Source organism: Anopheles moucheti, chromosome 3 (genome assembly GCF_943734755.1).
Source record: "Anopheles moucheti chromosome 3, idAnoMoucSN_F20_07, whole genome shotgun sequence".
In the NCBI taxonomy this organism is placed as follows: domain Eukaryota; kingdom Metazoa; phylum Arthropoda; class Insecta; order Diptera; family Culicidae; genus Anopheles; species Anopheles moucheti.
Genome location: NC_069141.1, coordinates 19,461,275 through 19,476,142, shown reverse-complemented (window position 1 = coordinate 19,476,142; position 14,868 = coordinate 19,461,275). Strand labels below are relative to the sequence as shown.

Sequence of the window (14,868 nt, the reverse complement as noted above, 5' to 3'; positions counted from 1 at the left end):
TCAACAAGCAAATCGATAACAATTTCTAACTAATTCTATTCCCTATTCTGCATTCTTCTGTAAAATTCCCACAGACTCTTGACGATTGGTCATTCGATGTGTTTGCGTTGGCCGAGGCCGGTAACTGTCAGCCGGTCAAGTATCTTGGTTACGATCTGCTGAACCGGTACGGCATGATACACAAGTTCAAGGTACCGCCGGCCACACTCGAAACCTTCCTGACGCGCATCGAGGAAGGCTACTGCCGGTTCCGGAACCCGTACCACAACAACCTGCATGCAGCCGATGTCGCACAAACCGTACACCACGTGCTCTGCCAGACCGGCCTGATGCACTGGCTGACGGATCTGGAAATATTCGCCACGCTGCTGGCAGCGCTTATCCACGACTACGAGCACACGGGGACAACCAACAACTTCCACGTTATGTCCGGCTCGGACACGGCCATGCTGTACAATGATCGGGCCGTGCTGGAAAACCACCACATCAGTGCGGCGTTCCGCGTGCTCAAGGAGGACGACTGCAACGTGCTGCAGAACCTGTCGCGGGACGAGTACCGCGAGCTCCGCACGCTCATCATCGATATGGTCCTGGCGACCGACATGTCCTTCCACTTTCAGCAGCTGAAGAACATGCGCAACCTGCTGACGCTGGCCGAACCGCAGGTGGACAAATCGAAGGCCCTCTCGCTGGTGCTGCACTGTTGTGATATTTCGCACCCGGCCAAACGCTGGGACATCCATCACAAGTGGACGATGCTGCTGCTGGAGGAGTTCTTCCGCCAGGGCGATCTCGAGCGAGAGCTCGGCCTACCGTTCAGCCCGCTCTGCGACAGAAACAACACGCTCGTGGCCGAATCGCAGATCGGTTTTATCGAATTTATCGTCGAGCCGAGCATGACCGTCTGTGCGGATATGCTCGAGATCGTACTCGCACCGATCGCACCGATCACCTGTAACGCATCGAGCAGTGCCGGTGCGACGGCACCCGGCAGCAGTAGCAGTAGTGGCGGCGGTGGTGCGGCCAACAATACGTCTAGTAGTAATAGTAGCAACAATAATAATAATAATAACAACAACAACAATAATATTAATAGTAATACCAACGTCAACAATAATAGTAGCATTAAAAGTACTACCAATACTCTTAGCGTACCGAACAACAATACGAACAACAATGAAGCAATAAGTAGTGGAGCGGAGGGCAAGGGTGGCGGTGCCGAGGCGGGCCAGGGTGCCGGTAGCGGGGGCACCACCGCGACGAAGAACGGCAGTGCCGATCCGAACGAGAAGCCGAACCGCTTCAAAATACGCAAACCCTGGACGACCTGTCTGGCGGAGAATAAGAAAATCTGGAAGGAACAAGCCGTCCGTGGTAGGTAGCGCGCTGTGCCGTGGGATGGATGTTGGGACCTATTCTAACGCGTGCTTCTTTCTTTCTTCTTTCTTCTTTCTTTCTTCCATTCCGAACACAGATGCGGAAGCAAGGGCTGCAGCAGCAGCGGCAGAAGCGGCCGCAGCAGCAGCCGCAGCAGAAACTAACGAATCTTCCGATGGACAAATCACGGCTGATGGTGGCACCGAAGAGCCAAAGCCAGACGAAGCGGACACAACCTAAAGAGGAGCGGAGAAATCCTGGCGAATGCGCATTGAGGCGCATTACAGTAGCAAGTATTTTTACGGGAAAGCCACACACACACACTAACCCACAGCAGAGACGCAGAGTGGAGTTGGTAGAGTGGGCCAGAAGGTGACAAGAATAGAAAACTATAGTAAAAGAGAGAAAAAAAAACAACCTACAACAAGATGATAGTAACTTTAAAACAAACTTTATTAAGCGTGCAAAGAGATGCGTAGAGAGGAACGCTAAAAGTAGTGGCTATACTGATCGACAGTGTGATGATCAGTAATGAAGCACGCACGCGGTTGGACAAGGTAAATAATGGAACAAACAAAGCAGTTGAATATTTATTGGTACTGAATAAAACAAAAACCCAAATCACCATCAGCATGTTGTGTTAGTAGTACACTTTAGCCAACCACCTGGCAAATGGGGGCCAGGTTTTCGAGAAGATCAGTCCTGCAAATCGCTGATTACATTACAAAGCAAACTGTGTGCTCTAGGCCCGGGTTAGGCAATTGGATCCGAACACACACTAGCGGCGATATGCAAGCAATCAGAAATCAGAACAAAACATATATTTACAAAACACTCCCCCGCGCGAAAAAAAACCGCTCTATTTCTTACAGCTTACAAGAGTTACACAACTTCGGTCGATCATCAAGACACGCGCACACATTGATTAGTAATGATGAAAGAATCTTAAGGCACGAGCTCACCACATCCAGTCTCGATCACCATTATTAGCATATTCAGAATACTACTTAGCCTGCTCGTTAGCAGAGCAAAACGCGCGGTAGCAAAAAAAGCACAGATTTGATAGAGACAAAATGACTTCTTCTAGCGCTACCTGACGAGTTGTTAACGAAAGTAATAAAACCAGCTATTGCGGATCAAAACGAATGCAGAGCATGGTGTAAAACATTTACATTTATTTGATCAGATTCTTTTTTTCTTTTTGCTGCTTAAAAAAACAACCAACTGATTCTTGACAATCAGCAAACTGCAAAACATCGAGTCAGCGTTAGCGAATTTCTTTACGCTTCTTTTTAAGCAAGAGATTAATAAAAACTCTGACCATTTTTGTTATCTCAACTTACATTAAATACAATAGGATGAAACTTTTGCACCCATAATTGACATAATAGATCGATAATAATAATAATGGCACTGATTATTGTAACGTTGCTTCCTTCCGTATCTTCACCCAAACCCAGCGCTCGGTTTTCCGAAATGTTTCCACCCAATAATAGGCACTCTCACGCGCTTTAATTAAGTCTGCAAATTAGTGCTCAAACTGCCAGTCAGTTCTCACTTTTTTCGTAGTTTTTCCATAACAAAAAGGTTCGCTCCAACACGAAACATGAGGGACTCACATTTCCCTCTGCAAGGGGACCTCTCCAGGTTATTAATTATTACCCATTAAACAGCCACAGTTAATAATGATCTGGAAATGGGAAGTAATTGGTTTAAGCAAAGGGGGAGCACGAACACGTAAAAACCTTTATGCTTTATGAAATGGATGGATTAATGCATGGCTTTATTGTGTTGCTTTAAAATCATGCACTCGTACACAATTTCACCCAGACGTATGAAACAAAAGGATATTGTTGTTAAAAAGAAGTACTAAAACCCTAGTGGTATAATAGAAACCCGTTTAATGAACAATTTTTAATACAAATTAAGCGAAGTGCGCTATTTTCGGTAGAATTTTTTAAAACATTCTTTTGATACCACTATACCAGCAGATGGAACGCAACCCCGCCACCCACGATTAAATCCGATCTACCAAAAAGCGGTAAATTGTTTAACAAAACTGATTGTTTTTATATTTTTAACACACATTTCCAACCAGTATACAACTTGCCTATCCGTCACAATAAAAGTATATTTTTTATATAAAATCAAACTATTAACAAGAAGTATCCTTTCGGACTTTGGTATTTTGTAGTAAAATAGCTTTGTATCAAAAAAAACAAAACAAAAAACCGTCGTACTGCAGCAGCTCCATAATAATCTTTAGAAAGAGCGAAACGAGGTTGAGTTTGCAGATAGACATCAACCTCGGAACACTTAGACAAGAAGCAACTCATTCACAAAACACAGCAGAAAAGAAACTTCCCCCCAAATCGAATTCGAACGGCCTTCTAATGCTAACTCTAAAACCTGTGTTTGTTAGGAAACGATTATCACCTCAGCTTTCACCTAAAATGATCCACAACACGGCTAGGAATACTCAATATTCTAGCTACTTAAATCGTGTACACACCGCCAATGGTTGGGATGAAGATTTAAATCTGTTATCGGTTTGGTGCAGAGAGTTTACTCCACATTGAGATCTTCGCAGCTAATACTGCTAACAAAGTAATGTGCAAAACTAAAGAGAATTTATCCACCTAATTGTTACGATACCCAGCTGTTATCCAATTGTTACTAGGTAGCCAACAAAACTCTTCGACTTACGGTTTTACAACATTGTTTCACACGTTCCTCTCTTTGCTGATCTTTAAAAGAATATATGAAACGAAACGAGTTCGGAGGAGATAGAAGATGTTCTTATATAAAAAAGAAGCACAAAACTGAACACAAAACTGAGAGACAAAGAAAAACAAACGAAAACACAAACACACACGCAAGCAAACAAGAAACGAGGAGAATAAAAATAATTAACGTACGAACTCATAATTATCTACTGTTCATAAAAATGAGATGAAATAATTGCAAATCTTGCAATCACACACAGGCCAACAAATACAAACATACCGAAGCGTAATCATGGCAACATGCTTGAGCTCCTGTGTAAGATTAGTGCGATAGACTTAAGCGGAATTCCTAGCATGACTCCGAAGGCATGCTAGAAATTGGGAATCTTTCCCGAATTCAAGAACGTCACTTGTTTTATTTTTTTTCTTGGTTTGTATGGTTTGCGAGTTAATGTAGAAAAAGAACCACTGGTAGATTATTCAAACAAATGTTATAAAAGTGTTGTTATCATTTCGCTGTTGTCCTCCAAGATGAAGGATTTTGTTGATAATAGTGATACCCAGAATTAAACAAAAAAACAAAGAGCCTATAACCTAATTTCCTCGGAAAAGAACACGACCAGCATGGGGGCCTAAATCATTTGAACAATATTCGTCCGACCAATGCAAGATTAGACTTTAGCTGACCTGACCTTTCTTCCTAGACGAACTCCGCGAGACACGCCACAACCTCCGTCAGCAACCTCCCAGTTAATGAGCATCATCCAACACAGGGCCATGCTGTGAGGTGTCCATTGCTAGCGAAACTAAACGTAGCACACATTTGCGTCTGTGATACACACGAATCTCTGCTGTCTGCTGTCTGTTGAATGAATTTTCGACCGATCATCAAGCGACATCACCACCACCTTATCATATACACCCCGATGATCGTTTGAACCGTGTCCGTCTCCCGTTTTTTTTGTTGTTGCGTTTATTCAAATATAAACACAACATGTCCGCCTGCTGATTTGTTTACTTTTCTTCTTTTCGTTTTATGCTAAATTCGCTTCGCATTGAAGTTTGTTTTACATTAATTCTGTCTGGATTGACGGTGACGGTGAGGCAACCGGTGCGAGACCTAGACCTCACTATCAATCTGCTACAAAAGAAGCAGATTGTAACACAAGCCACATAAACGAAAAAAAAACTTCTAAGAAATCACACTTGTTTGACGATTACGGCCTACGTACACCCAAGGGGTTTCTAATCGAAAATGGCCAGGAAGCGCTTTTGAGAGAAGATGGTACACCCCATGGAGATGAACTGGCGTATTTAAATGGAATTGACACGTAGCCATTACATCACAGTTGCGTCCCGTGTGTCGATCAGTGAGGATCACTACCACAACTGCTTTTCTGCCCGCGTTATCATTCAAACGGTTCATCCACAACCATGAAGCTGCTGTTTCTGTTGAGCTTCCTGCTGTGCGCAATTCTGGCCGCGGCCGGAAAGTATCCGTGCCCGGCATGCCCGGCTAACTATCTGCCCGTGTGCGGTACCGATGGCAAAACGTACGCCAACGAGTGTATCGTGGAGTGTACCGTGGCACCGAGAGTTCAGGTGGCCCGTTCCGGCGAGTGCTAGAAGTGCCAGTTAACGACCAGCCCCAACGACACACACGACTCTTCAACTGCAATATGCCGAAGGGAGCTAGCTGGATGTTAGAACGCTCAATTATCTCAGTTATTATTTTCTTCTGTTTGCCAAAACGAATAAAACCTATGTGCTAGATACAACCTGCTACAACGTACAAGCCCTGGGAGATAATTCCCTGTCCGCTTTCAATAGTTCCCCTTGGAAAACAATCTCCAACAAATCGAAGGAAAGAAAATAGCGAATATTAACAATTACTATAACAGTTTAATGCTTCTCCAAAAGCCTCCCAGCATACCCATCTTGTGCTTGTCGTGTTCTAGTGTTGTAAAGGAAATGCGGGAAGAGACTCTTCTCTCTCTCTCTATCTCTCTCGACGAGACTCGCTACGCGGGAAGCGGCAGTAAAGGAAAACTTTGTAACAAAACATTAATCTGTAAGACACATGCCCCAGGCTGGCTCTGTGTGTGTATGTATGTATGTATGTGTGTACACGTACGATAAACTGGGGGAAAATGTACAGTTCTAGCATTACCTATCTGTAAACTAATACAAAATACGCTAAAACGTTTTAAGTTTTTCGATGTTTTCAGTTCGATTATCACAAAATAGACAGCCGCAAGATGGAACTAAACAGGCCACAACTTACACTACTTCTAAAACATGACAGCAACACACGAATTACAAACTGTAAAATCACGCTCAGTGTGAGCAATATCTTCGTGTGCAAGAAAAACAAACAAAAAACTACCACCCCCCCCAACTTACACAACTTACACACACACACCAAAAATACACTCATTTTTTCTAACATGTCTGATTGAGGGACCAGTCTTTTAAGTTTCGCCATTGCTCATTACGCATCTCAAAATATGCCAACCAACGCGTTGTTACAAAATGCGCCCGTTTTCTAGCTAATAACGTTTCCAGTTACAGCAATCTTTCAGCTTTGAAATAACATTTAATAATAACAAAAAGCGTACTCTCTTTGCCCCAAACTCCAAACTTTTTAGCACATTTTGTGCGCACGGAAAGCGTGGGGTATATAAACTTTTGCGCAAAACTGTTGCTTGCCACACTTGCCCACTCACACTCAATCTTTCACTCCCATTGTTTTGTTTTTCAAAGCAACTCGATCTTCACATTTTCACTGGCTCAAGAAACGAGTAGAGTTAAGATATTAATGGGAGAAAACCAGAATAAAAAGGGTAGCAACTTGTACTGATGTATAGCGAGAATTGTGGAGTTTTTTTCTACGGTGCAATACACACGTGTTAGAGGCAACTAGCATTATCTAACATTTTTAATACAACTCCAAAAAATCACATATGATACACATGATAAACAGTAGTAGAATTTAGAGAGCACACCAAACACGAAGGGAAATATTTTTTCGATCATAACATCAGCGATCCAGAGGTGTCTGATGCTGTTTGCTATTGGTAAAGTATCCGTTTTACGGGAGCCAAAGGCACTCCCGAAAGCTCTCCCAGCATCTCCATTTCCTCCGGGAGTGCTGGCCCAAACATTTGGCGTACATTTTCAGAAAACTTTAAACCAATTGGCGCACGATTTGGCGCACCCATTTCTCGACACACCAACACACATTTTGATGGCCCCGTGAGCAATGGTGACGTAGCTTAGCAGTAAGGTGCCGTTATCAGCTGAAATTGGGATCATAGCTTTATTACATAATAGGATTAGCAAAACCCAACAAAAAAGGGGGCTAAGAAGCAAAACCGGGGAAATTTCGGCGCGAGAAAATCCCGTCGAAGCCGAGCGTACTGGGCGACGCAGCACGGTGGGAAGAAGAGCTTGGTGTGCGTGGTGGCGAGGATCGATCGAATGATTGCGAAATGCACACCATGCTTTGTAAATAGGACTGCATGCTCTAATGCTACACTAACTTGGGTGCGGGAATTGCGATTGCTATATACGAATAAGGCAAACAAACAAAACATTATACTTAACTAATTGCAAATGTGTAACACAACTCCACTGTACGGAGGTGTTGCGCCTGTCTTGCAAACTATATGCACAATGTGTAGAGATGAACAACCGATAGAACAAGCTAGTGTTCGTGTGTGTGTGTGTGTGTGTATGTATGCATGTATGTGGTACATTTACTATCATCAGCAGCTAGCTAAACCTAACTTCCTAATACCCGCTCCTCCTGATGTTTGTCCATAAATAAGTTTTGCTTAAAGTGTGTACATAGGAGAACAAATATTATAGCAAAAACTGAATATAAAAGAATTTTGAAAATGCCCAAAAATGGGGAAGACATCAAATTGCAAACGCGTAAGAAACGTGTAAGAAAAAGTGGTATTACAAATACTATGGAAAGCAAACTCCAAGCAAGAGGAACAAAATAAAAAATAAAAACAAAAACAGAATTGATCCGAAATCGTAAACTAGAAAGCTAACCATTTCTGTATGTCGATATGCGGATCGTATTGAAGATCGGAGAGAACGCACGCGGATGATAGTAGCAATTAGATGACATAATTATGCCACCCCCGCTGGTAGGGATTAATGCATTAGATGAGTAGAAAGGAATGCTTTCTAAACTTTATAAAAATATAAGTATCTACAACAAGGCAGAAAGGAGGAAAAAATACATTACAAAAACAAGAAAAAACCCACATTATTACACCCATATTGGCTAATGTTGAAGTGTATTTAAGCGACACACACACACACACCAGTAGCGTGTAACAACCATAGCAGACACACGGGCAGCATGTAAGGATCGAGAAAAAGGACACAAAGCTTCAGCGTAAGCGTGTGAAAATGATTATGCACCAAGATTTCAAATGAGGAAAGAAAATAAATAAAATTAATGAAATAAAAAAACAAACCAAAGGAGATCGGAACGTACGGGAGGAATGGGTAATGGAATGGAACAATGCAAGAGAGCTTCATTTGTACGAAAAACTATACATGGTTATATAAGCTGAACGGTATCGATAGCGGTGGGGGTACGAAAAGCAAACGGTTAGATTTGTATCACTGGCTCATAGTCAAAACTAGGAATTGAATGTGTTTTCCAACCCTCCTTTTTAGGCTGACCTTTTCTTCAACAGATATTGCTTCTCCTAGGCAAGGCTCGATGGTAGCAGAGCAAACATGCGTCTCCTTAAGACCACTCTAGGTTCAGAGAGCGAAAAGAATAGGGAAACGATTTTCAAACGGTCGTTGAAATGGAAACGATTTCCTTTTGTTATTGTGTGCTCTTCTAAGCGACACGAGCAACAAGCCTAGCGTTGCTACCGATCGGCAAGCGAGTTTAGAACAAATCAAAACAATAAAAAAATACACGATATCTAATATCGGACTATCTCAGTTGCTTCATTGCAAAAGGGTTTGCGTAGAAACGTGATGCTGATAATGATAACGACACGTGTGTGTTAAAACTTTCCTCTCCGAACACTAGGCAATGCGGGAGTGAATCAAGTTTAGCATTGGGAAACGACTAGCAAACAAGCAAACTAGCGGCACACTAGCAAAAACTTTATTTCTACACACTAAATTCACCGTGCAGCGTGCTGCTCATACTTCCGGTTCGAGCGGAGCTACCGTAGGAAGAATATATTCAGTCTAGACTATCCTAAAACTCTGTACATATTTTGATTACTTTATAACTGACGAAATAAAACATCTATTTAATTTGTTCTTGTAACGATTTTGTGCCATTCTGATGACATCATGGTTAATTCAGTGTAAGTGTAAGGAAAAGAACTATTACTGAGGCCCAACAAATCTTTTATATGATATATACTCGTTGGGAATGTTTCTTCATTAAAGCAGGAGTGGTTGTACCGCTTTTTGGTATTTAAAGGCATATCCAACCCAAATATGCGAATAGAAGATAACATATATTTATAATAATCTCCATCGTCGCTGTAGAAATCTATAGTCTATAGTCTCATACGTTATGTACATTTAATTTCCCTTGACGCGGCTCTTGCGCATGGATTATTCAACATCGATTACAAATTGTCAAATTTCCATCAAGTGATGAGGCTATATGTTCGTCAAAGTCCGAGATCATTAATAGTGGACGGTTTATATCGGAGGATTTCCACTCCAATCATTCGATGATTCAACTCCAATATATTTTAAGTCCTGCTACGAACAGACGATCCGGAAGGAAAATGGTACCCGTACCGTCGTTTGAAACACGGGTGCCAGTACTGCAGTTCAAACGACCCGCTCCTACAAAGTACAGAGTTCGGGAGTCATCTAATGTTCCAGAGCTTTGATATTAGCTACAGTTTTTTTTTAAATTCTCCTCAGAATTGAATGGTTGATTGGCTGTGATTATGATGCATAAACTTAAGTTATGATAGGCGATAAATGTGACCGGTGGTTGGATTGGAAGTGTATTTTCCTGAAGTGCAGAAAAAGAGCCTGTAAAATAATCTATTGTAACAAGCTAGGTGTGCTTATGTTAACAACAACTAGCTTGCCTATAGTGAAAGAAACATTCATCTGCCTATATATGGTCTTTCCTACCATGGACTCAACTTGCAAATCTTGACATTGACATTACTCAAAAATACAGGTTATTAAAAGACGATTGTCTTCAACGCTTCAACATCGTGTAAAAGTATAAAAATGCACTAATCACATAAAACTGTGCAAATCCACATCGGCACATTCGTTTATCGTGAACCAAGCTTGAGGTTGACAGTACTATTACCAGATTAAGTAAACAAACATAATTTCCCCATGCATTATCCCAATCCGTTTATGGACGCTTTGGATTTTCATTCAATACCGGTGGTAGAATGCATTTGTCCGATCTTACATGCATCTTGCGCTAGATCCGCGCCCTTCCCGTCGTAAGACAAAGAAAACACTTACCACCTGCAATGAGAACAAAGATATAAGCAATATGTTTGGAAACTGTGTGTTTAACAATGTATACGTACGAGATCAGCAATAGATAAACTGCTGAATTTCAACACCAAGCTTTGGCCGAGTTCTGTACCACAATTAACCGACCGGATATTGCCGTAGAACTTCTGCGGTAGTAACCTGCAGTCGGCAATTTTATGAACACAACAAAAATCACGTACGCCCGCCGCTTCACTCAAATGACGGTGACGGCGGCGACGGCAACAGCGGCAAACACAATCGGTGCGCGGGATTTCACGTTAACTTAACACAATTACCAAACTGTTTGGCACACAAACGGAACACTAAACACACGTAAAAAACGAATAACGAACAATAAACGTGAAAATTTGGCTGGAGATGGTAATTTGATCGCACTTCTCGGCCAGCAAAGAAATATAAACATCACTGGCTTGATACAACACGTTGACAGTTGTGAAAATCGTTGTGCCCCCGGTGGCAAAACACGCAATGCAGTCCAGCATAGAATAATTTATATTCGATGGAAAAAATTAAATGAAGAATACGCAAAAATTAAAACTGTCCGTGAAGGTAATAAATAAAACACGGTACAACATACAATTGATAACATAATTGAGTCGTAACTCATCGTAACGGTATTCATTTCCCAGCTAACAACATTCAGCACTACCGCACACAGAAAACATAAACAATAAAACTACCCATATTTGATGTACGACAGTATTGTTTTGTTGCTGTAAAATACGTAATATATATGTTAGTTTCGTATTAACCACATGTAAAATATTATTACCCGGGATGTCAAAGATTATCACAAACCGGATCGTCAAATAACTATTGCTATTTGCATCTTTATGTGACTGCACACTATGAGGCCGAAACCGGTACTTGGGTGTTAAGCAATAGAAATGTCTTGACTTTTGGAACAACAACGGGATGTTTGTGTGTGAGGAAAAAACGGCTCCGTAAAGTGAAGGAAAAAACGCGACCCAAATGGTGTGAAAACGGTGCGTTTTGTGGCAGTGAACGGGCGTCAAACGTGAGCAAATGCATCCCATCGCATCCACTTCCGTGGTAGCTGCATAAAGCATACGACTCCGGTGAAATGTTAACACTTTCCGTGCGCTGTACATAATTCGCGCAACACCCTGAACAATATCGTCTCTGCCGTGCGTTCCGGATTCGCATTCGTATGTGTGTGTGTGGCGCTGTGCAATTTGTGTTTCGTGCGTTGTGCGAATCTTCCTCTAGCTGCAGGTTCTGCGTGCCTTTTCTGTGCTCTTTTTCGGATATCGATGTGATTTTTGCTGTTGTTGTTGTTATCCAACAGTGGCTCTATCCACCTGTAACGATAGCATTCCCTTTGTTCGACAGGGCATCGACTAAGCGCAGCACATAAAAAAGTGGGTGGTAAAAGGGTGCGGATGGGTGAGAAAGCGAATCGGCGAAGGATAAAAATTGTGTGACAGTGTCCTTTTTCACATAGCAGCAGCAACTTCACTTTCTGCAGCACACCGGTACAATTATCTACATCATCTAGCCTACTATGCGAACCGGTCCTCATTGATGACGGTGGCAGAGACGTGGTGATGCGTGTGCAGTCCGAAACATCCTTCCTTTCTGCCCGTTCAGTGCCGCGATGAGATGCGTGGTTCCGTTTAGTAGAAAAGCCCTCCTCCGCAACTTCGTTCACAGCATTCGCTTCGGTGCTGGAGTTCGGTGCGATACGTAGGGTGTGAGCAAAACAGAGTGTGTGTATGTGCTAAGCGCGGTGGCGGAAATAGAACGCATCGCGGACGGAGCAAGTCGGAGCGCTATTATTGGAGCCTACCAAAGTCTATTACGAGTTTCTGGTGCAGAAATTGACCGAATCAGAGATCCGGTGTTATCCAACGGTGAAGAATGTTTGGATACCTTTGTCCCAATGCAGCAAACCCAAGTTCCATCTAGTTCACTTTAAAGAATTATGAATTATGCAAAGTATTTCGTTAATGTTTCATTTACTGCGATAGAAACTTGGAATATCATGATGAAGAACATGAACGTGACTTCATATACTACTCTCAAGGCTTACACATAAAAGTGATTTTTATGCATTCATTTCCTTGAGATCGTTACTTCAACATGTTGATAGATGATCTTCAACGATATTTGTGTTCCTATTTGCAGCATAAAAACAGTACCAAAAGAAGATTCATTTCATACGGTACTACGGTACAGTGCATGTGAACGAATGTATGTCCGTGTTCCTGAAGTGTAATGTAAGTTTTACAGTGTACAGTTACGAGTATACAACGTTATATTGCAGAAGTGCAAGCAAGCAATAGTCACCAACTACAACCGAATGCAGGTTAATTGTTTATGCTGAAGAGCATCACAACGCCTCCGTGTATCTGTTGCACCACACAGTCCATCCTATGACCGGTAAGTACCTTTTGAACGTTCATTAGAATGTAAGAATTCATATTAAATGTATAACTACGTGTGACTCATTTATACCTTTGTTTCATCAGTTAGCTATATTAGTAATCTTTAGGTATGGGAATGTTACCCCACGTTGCTTATCGATAACGGTTGCTTTGTACGCACGCATCGATGATTCAAAAGGTAGATAAGAAGCTGATGTTTGAACAGTTTTCTACCGGCAACTTGGTACATTGAAAGTGAAATTTGCTGTCATGCTTTTTTTTTCACTTCGAGTAACTTCTCTCCACAATGGAAGGTTTTGTTTTCCGGAACAAACGAGCACAGCAGTTGGATTTAAAGGTTTACATGAGTTAGATACAGATACAGAACCTGCCATAACACCTTCAGGGTCATAATTAGTTTACCTCCCTCTATCTGTTACCTTGTTTGCATTTGTATTCATTAATGTGTCTGTTGTTCTTGGTCTCTTTAATACTTCTTCAACTTATTGAATGTATAACGCATTAATGGAGTTGATTGTTCTTAAACGTACTTCAACGATGTTCATTGTTTTATCTGAAGTCGTATTATTTTTCTGTTTTACTAAGCAATACGAATATGTTTTACCTGTTTTATTTGTTTATTATTATGTTTTTTATATCATTGTTGGTTGATAAATTTAGGAAATAAATGTCGATTAATAAAATAGATAATTAAATATTCTACATTGACTCTATTACACAATTAAATATTATAATCATTTGAAAAAAAAGATTGTTATTTCCCTAACAAAATCCCTTTTAATTATATAATTAGTTTTATATGGCATTTACTTAAAATAACAGTTCATATTATTGCAATAAACAACACTTTTGAAACATTTATTCCTTTTTAATGGTATAACAATTAAGCGGAATATCTCTAAAGATGCAGCGTGATTGATTGGCGGACTTCATGGTGATTCTACATTTAAAATAGTATAACATAGTAACATTTTCATTATTATTCTCCAATAAATTTCCTGCCATCATACGCAGAATTTTCCGTTTTTGACTGCGTTCCGTAACGATTTGCCTTAGTGCGTGGCCTCTAGTCTTTGGAGCGAAGCACGAATGAATTTCAGCTAACGCTTATGCATAAAGTAGAATCCGACATCCATAGAAATTTTAATCCTAATACACCAATGCAAAGTGGACTACCCCCTAAAGACCTTTGCCATTCCGGCAAACAGCACGCCCAGCCGACATTGATATGGCATCAATGTTGTTGCTTACCTTGTGCAGCACCGTCGGAACATCCACATCCGGAACCGTTTGCCACCAAGCATGAATGGGCTTACTGATTTCACAGCACAGATGTTTTCGGGTGACTTCTTCGCACGTTTCGCATCTCGCATCGCTGTCACTAAATTATGATACGCCTTGCGGGCAGATCATACGACAACACACACGCACGCGGCCGCGCGATCGCTCGCTATTCACGTCACACAAAACATCCAACGAACATTGCACGAAACATAATCGTTCCCTTGCTTCGAGTTGAATTATTTTCGTTTGTCTGCTTTCACCCTCCCGATTGGGCGAACCGATGGGGACAACAGCTCAATGATGAGTGTTGGTGAATGTTTCTTCGATAGAAGAAAGTGGAATATATTGTTAGTTATGGAATAGGAAACTTATTAAAGTTCGCCAACCGCTTTCGCTTTAATTGTTAAACTATCTCTAATCTTCCCTTGATCGCGCTGTAAGGTGGTTTTATACAGGCTTTAGCTATAACTTGCCAAAACTAGCCTTTACTTTTTAAACATCAAATGGTTTTTCACGCTATCATCGACAGGAAT

General features: G+C 41.4%; 1 protein-coding gene across 1 annotated transcript in view; it reads left to right on the top strand.

Moving 5' to 3' along the window:
- LOC128300609 (dual specificity calcium/calmodulin-dependent 3',5'-cyclic nucleotide phosphodiesterase 1) overlaps window positions 1-5,525 on the top strand; it is a 124,735-nt gene extending 119,210 nt beyond the window's left edge. The window contains exons 7-8 of the mRNA XM_053036735.1: window positions 75-1,374; window positions 1,475-5,525. Of these exons, the coding sequence (XP_052892695.1) occupies window positions 75-1,374; window positions 1,475-1,617 (1,443 nt within the window). The 3' untranslated portion in view covers window positions 1,618-5,525. The remainder of the gene's footprint in view (window positions 1-74; window positions 1,375-1,474) is intronic.
- Window positions 5,526-14,868: the final 9,343 nt, after the last annotated feature.